Below are 14,873 nucleotides of genomic sequence, written 5' to 3' on the forward strand. Positions count from 1 at the left end.
TCACTGTGAATTTCTGCGTATGTATGTATGAATTTACAATGTTCGCGAACGAGAAGAGAGAAAGAATAACATTAGATAAACGAAAGAACAAATGAACTAAAAAAAACAAATAGAATCGAAATCGAAGATCTAGTTCACTTGTTCAGTTGAGAGACCCGGTCAATTGAACAAGTTCAGAACGAAACGACCCAACTCTAGTTTTTGGTTTTTCGCTGTATCCATAACCTAAAAATATTTGAGTTGGTGAATTTAATAACTTTTTGTAGATTTTATTTATTGTTTTGCATACGTTATGACTTGGACACTTATTTTTTGTGGAATATGTTTGTAATATTTTACGTTTTCTTCATTTTTATGAAATTTTCACGATTTTTAGGTTAAGGCACCATTAATTGATAACATTGTATCGTATCGGGTTACGTTAGGGATGCGACTACAGCGATACGATAAACGGCACCGATGACTCCGCTTTAACGCTAACTCGATTACATTGATTTCCACAAGTTAGGCTCGATCAGCTGTTTTATCTGGTTATGGCTTTATGGTCGCTATTAATTAGCCCTTTAAATAATGTACCATGACTTTCAAACTTTTGTTGATTTGTAGGGATCCAAAAATTACACAATTTAAGTCCGCAGCTCTAGGAAACTTTTAGTTTGCTAAAAATGAGCTTTTAAATTTCGAAATTGAGCAATATCCCAACAAGGATACTGACTATCATATGACTATCATCTGATTGTCAGCAATGTCAACCTAACGATCTGCGCCTCATACAAACTTTCTATCACAAACTTAAGGGGACTTGCGCAAATGTGATGTAAACAACTGTGTACGTGTGAGTTTTCATCTCCTTCTTATACACCAACATGGCCTACTGATTAAGTATATAGCCGTACTGCTCACTCTCATTCCTTTTCCTGGATCAGTGCTGACACTCTAACTATCAAAAAGTGTCATAAATGATAGTTTACTGTAGATATCAGGTTTGACTGTTATACTATCATAAATGACCATTATTATATTCCGCCAAAAATGAAACAATGCTTTTTGCTTTTTATTTACTTTATTTCATTAAGTTTTTAATTTTGTACGTGATAAAAGCATACGTGTTTCTTATAAATAAATAGTTTTATAAGAATTCGAGTTCAGAATGTTTAATTTAAATTCAGAAAATAACAAAACAACAGAAGAGCGCTTTCCTCATTTTTTAATATTATTTTCGATTTTTTTTTTTCTTTTGGCATGGAGCTTTGAAATGCTCTCTTTTTCATTTTTTAAACTTATTTTTTATATGGTTTTCGTCGGTTGAAAATGGCGGAATTTAAAAAACAACAAAACAACCGTGATAATCATTTGATTGTCATATGACAGTCAGTAGTGACAGCATGATTAAATCGGATAAACTGTTTTCGCATACATAAAATTCCGTTGAGAATTATGTATCTGTCTCACATGCATAATGGTATCTGCTGTATGTTCTTTTGTTCTGTACCAGGTGTCCGAAGCTTTCCCAGTTTGAGTCCTTTTTCATGATTATAGGCTGTCGTTGGGTACATGCGGACATGCGTGAGCGAACAAAGGAACATACATAAATTTGAGTATCAATGTTTACGTCATCGCAGGATCAGCATTGTCAATTACAAGTGTGAGTGCAGTAGTAAAACTATCAGCGTTTCTTGTAGGGATTGCAACTTAAGTCCCGCACCTAAATAAGGGCGCAAAAAAAAGCGGACGAAAGCAACACAGATAAAATTTCAACTAAATGCAACTCTACATCTGTCACCATGCATGATTATTTGAAAAAAAAATAGCCATCTCAAAGTAAACGAAAATTTATAAACAAATAATGGGTAAAGTTAACAAAAAAATTGGTCTCAAAGCGAAAACCGCGTTATCGAAAGCAGCAGCGGCCACCAACGATGTAAAAGCCAAAATACAAAGAGCAACAGCAAAAGCAGATGACACAATCGGCAGGGATGAAAAACTTTTGCTGCCGAAAACCCCAAGCCCCAAGAAGAGAGCTATTACTAAGCGTGAAAAAGTCCGACAAAAGCATAAAAACCTAATGAATAAGTTTGCATTATTAAAAAAGCAACGTAAAGAAAATGCTGCGCGTAAGAATCGTGAAAAGACTGCTGTTATTGGAGATTTAAAACCTCTAAAAGATGCACTTCCCTCGTTGAATGAGCTCTTTAAATTGAGCAAAAAAAATTCAGATATTAAAACGGGCATTAAAGAAATTGATGAACCTGGACAGCTAACTAAAAGCGAAAAGAAATTGACTGTTAATCAAAAGATTAAAAAGAAAAAGGAAAAATTTATACGACAAGTCTCTTCGTACCAGGCATTACTCAAAGACCCAGATTTCAAGAAAAATCCGCGGGATGCTATTTCATATCATATCAAGTATACACATGGACTTATTGATGAATGAAGTAGGTACATATGAAGAAAGATCATCATATTTTATCCTCCGTTTTATTTGTCATCTGAAAACTTGCATACGCCTTTATTTTGTCCGCCTACCACATTCGAACGTTCTGGGTTCAAATCCCTGCAACATTGCCTTGCAGATGGCATAGAACATATAGGTCTCGTCCCATCAATCTGTAGAAAAAATTAAAAAGGACGATGCAATTTGGAAGAGCAAGTATAAATGTCCTCAGAATATCTCCAGCAAAGTTTTTTCAATGGTCAATTATTATTATATAGCTACAGCTTCCGAATTTTGGAGAAAAACTGAGTCCACAAAGAAGCGTACAAACGCAGATTATTTATAATTTGTAACGTCTTCGACGATACAAAGTTTGAGCGACTGTTAGCGATTTTCGCGCTATAACTCTAAAAAGGCTGGACTTGTAGAGTATTTCACGATGTTCAACTTCTTTCCTATTCCAAAAAGCGGTCAAGCCCTAAGAAACAAGATACATTTGTGCGAAAAACTAAGTTTTGCTACCTTTGACATCGAATATCTTAAGACACACGCGATTTATTGGGACCTTTAATGTCAAAATAAAAGCGTTTGCAAATTTTCTTGGTTATAATTCTGAGATTTTTAACCTAATACGATACAAGTTTTGCTTATTACATAAAACCATTTTGTATTGGCAGCCATTCATATACACAACATGCTTAATTTTGTTATACATATTTTATATAATATAAATCAATATACTACATTTATATTTTACCTAAGCAGATCTGTATTATTTTAGGGTCCAGTGACTTCATGTTGTTCATAAATTATTGTACCAGCATTTCAGCCTGCTCAACTGGCACAAAAAATAAATAAGGCGCGATGACCTCAGAAGAGAATTTAGTCCGAGCTTATCTTCCAATTTACGTCGTGCTCCTTTTATTTTTTTCCTACAAATTGGCGGGGCGGTACAGACACATTTTGTACAGACTCCGAATGGCATCTGCAAATCACTGAGAAGCTTTTCATTGCAGAAATACACACAAAAAAGTTCTTGCCAAATCACTGCCGAGGGGCGATCCATCTTAGAACATTCTTCTTCTAACCGGAGAAACTTGTTTCAAAAATTTTTCCCGGGGCGTGAACCAAGGATCTTCGGTGTGGTAGGCGGAGTACGATACCATCACAACCACGGCGGGCGCCAAAATTTTATTTAGACTGCTGAATGAAAAAGATGAATGACTTTTTAGAACGGTATACATTAGATCCTTTCAAAATTGCCTTATTTTAGAGTTCGGTCGAGGAACTCCCATAGCATTTTTTGTTTCAAAACACACAATTATGCTGAAATAGAGCATGTATGTATGTATTTTCAGATCTATCGTTTTTTAATCGTTAAAAGAGAAGGGGCGCTTTATACCCGGCTGCAAAGATATGATGATCTTCCACTCAGATGACGATTTGCTGCTTAACCCCATTAAACATTGAGACAATATTTTCCCAGTCTTTGAGAAAATCAAAGTTATTAAGTTGATGTCCACCAACATTCCCTAAATATTCCCAAACTTTCTTATTTTTAAATAGATATCCAGCATCTTTATCTATTTGTTCTCCAACCTTTGATAAATTTTGTGAAATGTATGGTTTTCAAATTTATTTCCAGTATTTTTGTGTTAAACGCACTTCGGAGATTAAAATATTCATACCAATTCTAAATATTCTCGCGGAATTTTGTTCTCGCGGATTTTTATTCTCGCGGGAAAATTCCTCCAATTCTTTTCTCCTAGGGAGAAGAAAAATTGAGGAATAGGAATTTCGAATTTTCGAAGTCAGCTGTTTTGTCATTTGAAATTTCATTCCGCATTTCTTATTTTGTTTAAATAATTGAAAAGTTTAATTATTGTTGCGAATTTGAAATAAGGTATAAACAATGCACATTATTGCATTTCATGTGGTATTCACTGAAATGAGTAATGAATTGGTGCCACAGCAACATCAACAGAGGAGCATAAGAAGAAGACGGCGGGATAACACAAATCCGCCGGAGTTGCCTGCTTTCATTCTGCAAAGTAATTTTCTGGCGGCCACGTCGAGTTGAGTTCGCTTTTCGCCATATGCCAAAATCTACTTAAGCCTTCCTAAAAAATCCTTGCGCAATTTCTGGATGGCTGCATCAAATATACAAAGAGCTCTTCCGTTACTTATGATATACTTTTCGACTTAAAATAAAGAATAGTGGTTGTTGTATTAACAGTGAGAAAATTGTGGTAGAATGTAAATACATATCTTAGCACAAATTTGTACAAATAAGTGTTCTTTCTTAAAAGAACGAATTTCCTTTTTTATTTTTATTTATTTATTTTGATGCATTCCCTTTAATTTTACTAGTGAAAAAACTCCTATGAAATGGCAAAGAAATCTCCCTCTCCCTCACATTCATAATACCTACTTTTCTCCCATAACCGGTTTCCTCTTTTTCGAACATTGTTGAGAATAGGAGGAAAGGGAGAAGTGAAAAAACTCACAAGGAATTTTTATTTAGAATACGAGGAATGGGAGAAGGGAAAAAACTCGCACGGAATTTTCGTTTAGAATTGGGCTGATTAAAATAAATACATTTCCAATCCTCCCTGTACCAGCTTTTATGTACACACAACCAACTATAATATATCATTATTGTAGGAATATACGTGATTCACATGAACACCTCAACTGTTTGTCTGGGACGATATTTTCCGGAATTATTTCCCAATTTGATTGCGAGCGATATATGTTTTTGACCTGATGCATAAGGTTCCTCTGTGTCTATTTAGATTGCCATGTACGCTCAAGGATCAGTAACATGAAATACAGATACAAAATATTTTATCTTATTGGAAGGGTTTTGCAATATTCTAATAAACTTTTTTTTGAAGGTGTTTAAGTTTTCACAATTTTTAACATGATTAGGTAGTTCATTAAAACATTTCAGGCCGTTGTAAAATATATTTTGCTTGTCCATTTCTGTTTTGAGAAGAGGTAATCTAAAATTATTTTCCCTGATTATGTAAGAATGGGTTTCATTCACATAAACAAGTTTTTCACTTAGGTAGGCTGGTAATTTACCATGCTTGATATAAAAAACAAATTTCATACTATGGAAAAATATCAACTGTTTCACACTCAACCAGTTTAGTGCATCAAGCATACTCTTTATGGAAGTGTCGTACCTCACTTTTAATATAAATCTCATAGCTTTGTTTTGCATAATTTGTAACCTGTCTACTTGTGTTTCATTGAACAACTTCAATTTTCCTGTTTCTATCAGCAATGCTATCTATAAAGAAGGAATTCAATGCTTCAGCAATATCGCGAGGTGTATCATATGTCACACCTTTTACGATCACCGTCAAGATCTTTTCTTGTGGCCCCGTTAAGTTTACAGCATGCTTAAGATGCTTCCATATTATCTTGCTATCTGAACTATTGATATCAATATTATTCTCCATGTATTTAATCTTTTTAAATTTGATTAGTTTTTTGTAGTACTTCGCGACCATGTTATATTCGGTATAGTCAGCCGTTGCTCTAGCTTGTGAGTGCAACCGGTATTTTAGTTTATTCAGTTCTGTCAATTCTTGGTCATACCATTTATTTCTTAACTTTACCGTACTATTTTTTTCAAACGTTAGTACTCCCATACAATCTAGTAAACAAGTATTTATATAGTTGACCATGTCGTTGACATTCATGATTCTTATTAAACTGAGATCGCAATTCCTCAGTAGAGTGGTCAAGTTATCGGCAGAATAATTATCCCAGGATGTTGATGAAATGGCTCTTCGTAACGGGTTTGAATTACTTACTTTTATAGCAAATGAAATAGTTTCGTAATCGGATATTCTGTGGTCTTCAAGATTTACACAAGACAGTATATCAGCGTTTGCATATAATAAATCTATTTTTGTTTGAGAAGTTTCCGTGACTCTTGTATTGAAATTTATTTTTTGTTTCATTGCTCTACGTGTACAAATTTCATTCAGTTTGTAGCTACTCGAAGAGTTAATATTTAAGTTTATATTGAAATCTCCAACTTGAAGGGAATTCGTACCTGATTCTAATACTTCTGATAAAATACTCTCTACGTGATTTAAAAATTCACTCTCACTAGAGCTTGGGGAATGGTACAACACACATATTTGCCACTTAATGTCCACTTGCTTTAATTTTACTATAGCACACCATACATTTCTATCAATTGATTGATTAAACCTGACTTTGTACTTGATTTCCTTTTTCAGTAATAAAACGACCCCTCCCGTATGTCTACTATGAGAGTCGCAGCGAATTAATGTATACGGTGCAATATTAATTTCATAATCAAGAATATCTGAAGTTATACGTGTTTCTGAGCATAAAACAATGTCCGGATCCACTTCTTCTATCATTTTTTTGAGCTCTGCTTTATTTGCTAACAAACTACAAATATTCAAGTAGACACATTCCAAATCAAAAACATTTATTACTGGGCTTGTACGTCTTGGTTGCTAAAAACCAACTCGTTGTTTTTCCAGTTTAAGCTTCCTTTGATAAACTGGGCAGCCATGGCTCATTATGTTATGGTCTATATTGAGCTTAAAACCTAACTGATTATTGGCATCTACGCAATTATCACATTTATTAATGGGCATGCTCTCCTGGCAGTTTTCTGCCCCATGTTACTTATCCACAATGTTTATTTCGACACTCAACTTGTACACAAATGTCAAATTCTTCTTCTTATGATTTGTTGGCAACAAAATTTGACAGTTGGCTACTTTTCAATATCTGGCGCAAGTGTTAATCTACCGTTCTCCATAAAAATACGTGTAATCTACTCATAATGCATAAGCTTGTGTTAAACTCATCTATATGAGAAAGTGCTTATGTGACGGACCTATAAATAGGAGTCCAATCAGACACCTATTACGCTCATAAACAGCTTCTTATATGACTCTTTTTGTAGTCAATTATGCGCTTAAGATTAGGGAGTACAACTCGCCAGATTAGGGCAGATTTTGGGCGCGTGACATCAAAAATTGGGAAGCATGTCCTCAATATTGGTTGGGAAACAGGAATTTCGAAGGAAAGCCATTAAAGTAGGACGTCCCTCTAATTAAATACATAGAAGGCTCGATAGACCCACCAGGGCATACCGCGGATGCAGTTTTGTAGTTACAATGAAAAAGCACGAAATACTTCCAATGCTAAAATGCTGATAATTACGGAGATGATTAGAGAGAAGCATGAACCAATAAACAGATCACGCATTAAAAAATGAGAGAGCAAAAAAGCAGTCGTGAAATAAATTTTCTCGGCGTGACGTCACGCTTTTGAAAACATGTTTCATTACTGACGCAGTGTTCAGACTATTCCAATCGGAGTATTTTGCTCCGTTCTCACCTCATACTAAATTTTTTGTATCTCAAAGGTTTATTTGGGTCGAGTTGAAAACTAAATAGTATTACTACATATCTTTTGGTTGAAGTTTTTATAGTATACGTATGAAAAGCTGATAGTTTACAAGTGACGATTGGATGAAATGACGTGAATTCTATGTTTATGTCTTCATACATGTTTGTTCACATTTTACTCACAGTTTTTGTACTTTTTTCGTGCGGAATGAGAAAAGAAGAAGTAAAATGTAAGCCAAAAATGTGTTCGGATGTGATCTGTAAATCCTGGCAAAATTTAACATACAGCACTTATTGAAGTACGTTGAGTCAGTGAGGTCAGCTAACCCTGTTTTGCGATAATAGTCGCCAATTGGGGGACCAACCGATGTAAAATCTTCCTCCAACTGTCTCTCCCAACTCTTTCAATCGCTGCACTATCGTCATGTCTGCGTAAAGCTCATATAACTCATCATTATACCTCCTTCGACATCACGGATATAACTATAAACCTTCCGGATAACTTTTCTCTCGAATACTCCAAGAGCCATTTCATCTTCTCTCGACACCTTCCATGATTCCGAGCCATACATCAGGACAGTTATTATAAGTGACTTATAGAGCGAGAATTTTGTTCGTCGAGGGAGGACTTTACTTTTAAATTACCTGAAGAAACACTAGTTGGCAAGTAATTCTCCGTTTGATTTCTAGGCCAACATTGTTTTTGCTTTTAATGCTGCTTCCCAAATGAACGAAATCCTTGACAGTCTCGAAATTATATCCGTCAACAGTGACATAGCTACAAAGGTCACGATGACAGCAAGTACTTCGTCCTGTCCAAATTTACTGCAAGACCCACTTTTTTTGCTTCTTTATCTTCGCCTCCATGTGTGAACAGCCCGGCGGGTATCCCGTCATTACTTGGCACCTTGTGATTTTTTAGCCGTGATATTGGATGCCGGGGAGTGTTTTTCATCATCGGCGATCGGGGTATCGGGTTCGTCTTCCCCCACACTCTGTACGTCAGTTAACAGGTCGCCATTATCGTTCCTACAGGAATCTGCCCGGGTCTTGAAACCTTCTGTCATTAAAAGAGCATGAAACATGTATGGTAACCGAAAATAATAATATTTTTTCGCGATAAATATCCGGGGATATAGAATGTGGTGTATTAATGGGAGCATTAATTGGGCATCCTACACGTGCATCTGATAAGGCAGATAACTTTTTTACTAAGAAACATTTTATGGCAATGAATAACGTAACCCCCTGTATTTCCTTATTCACTTAAACCTGAACCTCCCTGTACTTATTTTTCTATAGCATAGCCAACAACCACTTGTACTTATTCTTTTATAACATAGTCAACAACCACTGATAGCAAACTAATGAAAATCACAATAATGGTGTGTTGACTTCTCAACCAGTTTGCGGCACCACCCATAAAAACATCGAATTTGCATTTTTTCAATTCACGAGTGGTGTCTTCGGACTATCCTTCCCTCCGTCGCCCACCTCGGTGTTGAGCGGCCCGCTGCCTTAATGACCAAATAACCCCCCCCCCCCCCCCCCCCCCCCCCCCCCCCCTTCGGCTCAGGTTTTAGTAGGCTGGTCGGAGCGGAGGAACCACTCCCTCTAGTTAGCTGGGGAGAAGAGGGTGCGACCGTGGTGCGAGTCACCTTCTGCTGCACCAAGATGACGCGAGTGGTGTCTTCGGACTACCCTACCCTCCGTCGTCCTAGTCTGGTAAGGAATGACTCGCCGCACGACCCCCTCTCCGCAGCTCTGGTTTCGGCCGTGAGCCGATGCGTGCGCACAAGGGGCTACCGCTGTGCCGTTAAGGTGCACTTCCCCTCCGCCACGGGTCGACCCACGGCGTCTCGGCTGGTACAACCCCACCCCTCTTACGAATCTTCTACTAGAGTGCAAGTAGGGAGGCGGGGGTGTCCAGCGGTGAAACCAGCACTAACCCGAGTCCTCGCAGTCTCTTCCCCAGGGGGACCGACCCCCGCGGACTATCGATCCTGCCGAAGGCTAACGATCAATCCCATCCCGCCGATACCGTCAACCGAGCCGCCGCTGTCCAGGTAAACACCATCGCCAGCCTACTTCCCCTCTCTCCCCGGCCCTGGTACGCGCTCCGTAGCCCACCGCCGCTGCTTCCATCCCGCCGGTGCTACGCCGACCGTTGGCCGTCCGCCATACTACCGCCGTGCCCATCCCGCCTTGCTGGTGCCGCCGCTGCCACACTAACCGTTGGCCGTTCGCCATCCTACCGCCGTTAAGCCGCTGCTACGACGACCGCTGGCCGTCTACCATCCTACCGCCGTTAAGCCGCTGCATCCGTCCCGCCGCTGCTACGACGACCGTTGGTCGTTCGCCGTCCTACCGCCGTTAAGCTGCTGCATCCGTCACGCCGCTGCTACGACGACCATTGGCCGTCTGCATCCGTCCCGCCGCTGCTACACTAGCCACTGGCCGCTTGCCATCCTACCGCCGTTAAGCCGCTGCTTCTATCCCGCCGCTGCCTCCGTACCGCCGTACGAGTCCGCCCGTTACCCGACCGTTCAACCGCCCTACCGAACCTCCTCTACTCCAACGACCGTTAGCCGCCGCTCCGCCCCCTCGCCATCTTGCGACGGAAAGCTGCTGCCCGCCTAATATCTCCAGCCGTGTGTGCGTGTGTTCGTAACACATAAATATCGTGTATTTATTCAGTAGGGGTTTGTGGGACCTTTACTCGACTCTGGATGGACTGAGCGTTACCCCAGCCTTAGACAAAACCCACCTCATATGGCAAAAACACAATCGAAAGGTTTGCCAAGCCACCAAACCAATTTGATGTTAGTTGTTCGCCCGCTTTCAAAAAGGAAGAAAAAAATATACTCCGAAAATTTTATTTTACTTCGGCGTAGTCGTTTGCTCAGGTAACAGTTTTAAATACTCCGAACACTGGTAGCGAAATATGAGAGAAATGTAATAAATCGAAAAACTTCAAAAGCGCTACGTCATCAAACTTTTTTTTCAAATTCGATTACAAATACAACAATTCCGGAATGCCGGATCTTGGCTCATTCGATTATCAGAGAGAAGCGTCTATGCTAGTTTAAGTCGGGAACAGCAAAAAAACTTTATAAACTATGATTTTTATTCAAACTTAATATGAAAGAATTTATTTTTTCAAAATAAAATATGAATATTTGTTCCGAAGTTGCTTTGCTAAAAGCAAGGCGAATCCATACCAGGTGATGGCAAAACGAATTCAACCAATTCGCCGTGCAGAAGAATGCCAAGCCAAAAGATTGGTTTCGATCAAGGCGAATTCAGTACAGGTGGTGGTATCCCATCAGCTGATTGCTTCTTCTTGATAATTTTCGATACAAAGCCTTGTACAACAAAATGTCAGTTAATCGAAATCTATGAAAATTTTCTTTTGACTTGACATTCATCTGCACGGCGAATTGATTGAATTCGCTTTGCCATCACCTGGTATAGATTCGCCTTGGTTTCGATTAACCAAGGCGAATCCATACCAGGTGGTGGCAAAGCGAATTTAACCAATTCGCCGTGCAAAAGAATGTCAAGTCAAAAGAAAATTTTCATTGATTCCTATTTACCAAGGCGAATTCAGTAGAGGTGGTGTTATCCCAACAGCTGATTGCTTCTTCTTGATAATTTTCCATACAAAGCCTTGTACAACAATATGTCAGTTAATCGAAATCAATGAAACATTTCTTTTGACTTGACATTCTTCTGCACGGCGAATTGGTTGAATTCACTTTTGCCACCACCTGGTATGGATTCGCCTTGCAATTAACTGACATGTTGTAGTACAAGGCGTTGTATGGAAAATAATCAAGAAGCAATCAGCTCTTAGGTTAACAGTACCTGGTACTGAATTCGCCTTGGTTAAAAGCATATTTTTGGAATATGGTTCATAATTTGCATAATATCGGAGTCATAAAGGAATCCTAAATGATCATATTTCTGGATTCATTTTTGATTCTTAAATTATGAAGGCTTCAAAAACGTTCGAGGGGTAAGAAAAAATATTTTATATAATTTTCTTCCGATCTGTTTGGATAATATTTATGTATATTTTAAGCTACGCAGATCTATTGTGTTGGGTGCAAATTGTTTTTCGTTAATTTCCATTTTTGTAAGTAAGAAAATACTTTTTGTGCAAACAATGTTTATTTGCAATATTTTAAATTTTAATTCTATATGTATCTGATTGTGTTCTTTGTTGTTTTTTGTTTTATTAAATAAATACAGTGTCACGCTCCTGAAGATGCCAAGGAAAATTGGCGAAACGTCGAGCTGAAAGGTGGAATAATCATTGTTGTATTTGCACCCAACACAATAGATCTGCGTAGCTTAAAATATACATAAAAAATATTTTATGTTTTGGTAAATACACCTGTTGTTGTTGTTGTTGTAGCAGTGATTCGCCACATCCAATAGGTGTGACCGATCACAAATTGTCATCAATATCCTTTAACGGGAGTCCAAAGAAACTTGCTGTTTCAACAGGGGAGGACCATAATGAGAGGGGTGTTAGAGGCGTTGGTTCTGGATAGGTAAGAGTTTAACCTGTTACAGTATCCAGATCGAAGTTGAGTTAGAGTGTCTCGCGTTTCCCTAGGGAGTATGCGTTCCTCTTCTGCAAGTTTAGGGTATAGTTCTTTGAGTACAGGATTCACCGGGCAATTCCTGACATAGAGGTCCGACGCTTATTTGTGGAGTTCACTGAGGACCTGCTTTTGGCTTCATACGGCTGTGTTCTCAGGTGCCGTATTTCCTCATAATGTTTACGGAGATGACTCCTGAGCCCATGGGCCGTGTTGGCTCATCAATCAGATGTCTGTTAGGATGCCCTAGGTTTCTAGGTATTCAACAGGAACTGTTTGGTTAGCATCTCATTTTTCTCCCTGATGGGGGAGTATTCTCACCTCATTATGTAGATGGTGTTCTGGGGGACATAAGAAGACAATCTGTGGCTGTTCTGAGGGCAGTATTATGGATGGCCTGTAGCTTTTTTCCAGTGAGTAGTCTTTAGGATTGGCTACCATATCGGGGACGCGTAGCATGCAATTGGCTACCTATGTATGTGAAAAAAAAAACTACAAATGAAAGTTGAACAAATTATATTTACGAGAAACAAGTTTAGGCCAATATGGACTGAGTGGAATATCACCCCATCTCGGTTGCTATTTTGAAAATATTCTTTCTGAGATAACTTTTGAACAACGCCGAGCTTAAAAGAAACATACTGGAAGAAGATCCAGTGCTGTCAAAACACCGCGCTCAGAATTGCTTTCAATTCACAAATTTAAGAATAAATAAAACAATTAAGGAAGGTTAAGTTCGGGTGTAACCGAACATTACATACTCAGTTGAGAGCTATGGTGACAACATAAGAGAAAATAACTATGTAGGAAAATGAACCGAGGGAAACCCTGGAATGTGTTTGTATGACATGTGTATCAAATGAAAGGCATTAAAGAGTATTTTATGAAGGAGTGGGCCATAGTTCTATAGGTGGACGCCATTTAGGGATATCGCCATAAAGGTGGATCAGGGTTGACTCTAGAATTTGTTTGTACAATGTGGGTATCAAATGAAAGGTGTTAAAGAGTATTTTATGAGGGAGTGGTCCATAGTTCTATAGGTGGACGCCATTTAGGGATATAGCCATAAAGGTGGATCAGGGTTGACTCTAGAATGCGTTTGTACGATATGGGTATCAAATGAAAGGTGTTAATGAGTATTTTAAAAGGGAGTGATGCTTAGTTCCACAGGTGGACGACGTTTCGAGATATCGCCATAAAGGTGGACCAGGTGTGACCCTAGAATTTGTTTGTAAGATATGGGTATCAAATTAAAGGTATTAATGAGGGTTTTAAAAGGGAGCGGTGGTAGTTGTATAGGTGGTCGCCTTTTCGAGATATCGCCATAAAGGTGGACCAGGGGTGACCCTAGAATTTGTTTGTACAATATGGGTATCAAAAGAAAGATGTTAATGAGTATTTTAAAAGGGATTAATCCTTAGTTCCATAGGTGGACGCCGTTTCGAGATATCGCCACAAAGGTGGACCAGGGGTGACCCTAGAATTTGTTTGTACAATATGGGTATCAAAAGAAAGATGTTAATGAGTATTTTAAAAGGGATTAATCCTTAGTTCCATAGGTGGGACGCCGTTTCGAGATATCGCCATAAAGGTGGACCAGGGGTGACCCTAGAATTTGTTTGTACAATATGGGTATCAAAAGGAAGGTGTTAATGAGTATTTTAAAAGGGAGTGATGCTTAGTTCCATAGGTGGACGCCGTTTCGAGATATCGCCATAAAGGTGGACCAGGGGTGACCCTAGAATTTGTTTGTACAATATGGGTATCAAAAGAAAGGTGTTAATGAGTATTTTAAAAGGGAGTGATGCTTAGTTCCACAGGTGGACGCCGTTTCGAGATATCGCCATAAAGGTGGACCAGGTGTGACCCTAGAATTTGTTTGTACGATATGGGTATCAAATTAAAGGTATTAATGAGGGTTTTAAAAAGGGAGTGGTGGTAGTTGTATAGGTGGTCGCCTTTTCGAGATATCGCCATAAAGGTGGACCAGGGGTGACCCTAGAATGCGTTTGTACGATATGGGTATCAAATGAAAGGTGTTAATGAGTATTTTAAAAGGGAGTAATCCTTAGTTCCATAGGTGGATGCAGTTTCGAGATATCGCCATAAAGGTGGACCATGGGTGACCCTAGAATTTGTTTGTACAATATGGGTATCAAAAGAAATATGTTAATGAGTATTTTAAAAGGGAGTAATCCTTAGTTCCATAGGTGGACGCCGTTTCGAGATATATCCACAAAGGTGGACCAGGGGTGACCCTAGAATTTGTTTGTACAATATGGGCATCAAATGAATGGTGTTAATGAGTATTTTAAAAGGGAGTGGGCCTTAGTTCTATAGGTGGACGCCGTTTCAAAATATCGCCATAAAGGTGGACCAGGGGTGACTCTAGAATGTGTTTGTACGATATGGGTA

At 38.8% G+C, this 14,873-nt stretch overlaps 1 protein-coding gene across 1 annotated transcript in view; it reads left to right on the top strand.

The window, feature by feature from the left end:
- Nucleotides 1-1,657: 1,657 nt before the first annotated feature.
- LOC137253082 (uncharacterized) overlaps nucleotides 1,658-14,873 on the top strand; it is an 83,579-nt gene continuing 70,363 nt past the window's right edge. Inside the window, exon 1 of the mRNA XM_067789419.1 lies at nucleotides 1,658-2,435. Coding sequence (XP_067645520.1) covers nucleotides 1,847-2,434 — 588 coding nt within the window. The 5' untranslated portion in view covers nucleotides 1,658-1,846 and the 3' untranslated portion in view covers nucleotide 2,435. The remainder of the gene's footprint in view (nucleotides 2,436-14,873) is intronic.

This window comes from Eurosta solidaginis, chromosome 5 (assembly GCF_040869045.1).
Source record: "Eurosta solidaginis isolate ZX-2024a chromosome 5, ASM4086904v1, whole genome shotgun sequence".
Taxonomy (NCBI): domain Eukaryota; kingdom Metazoa; phylum Arthropoda; class Insecta; order Diptera; family Tephritidae; genus Eurosta; species Eurosta solidaginis.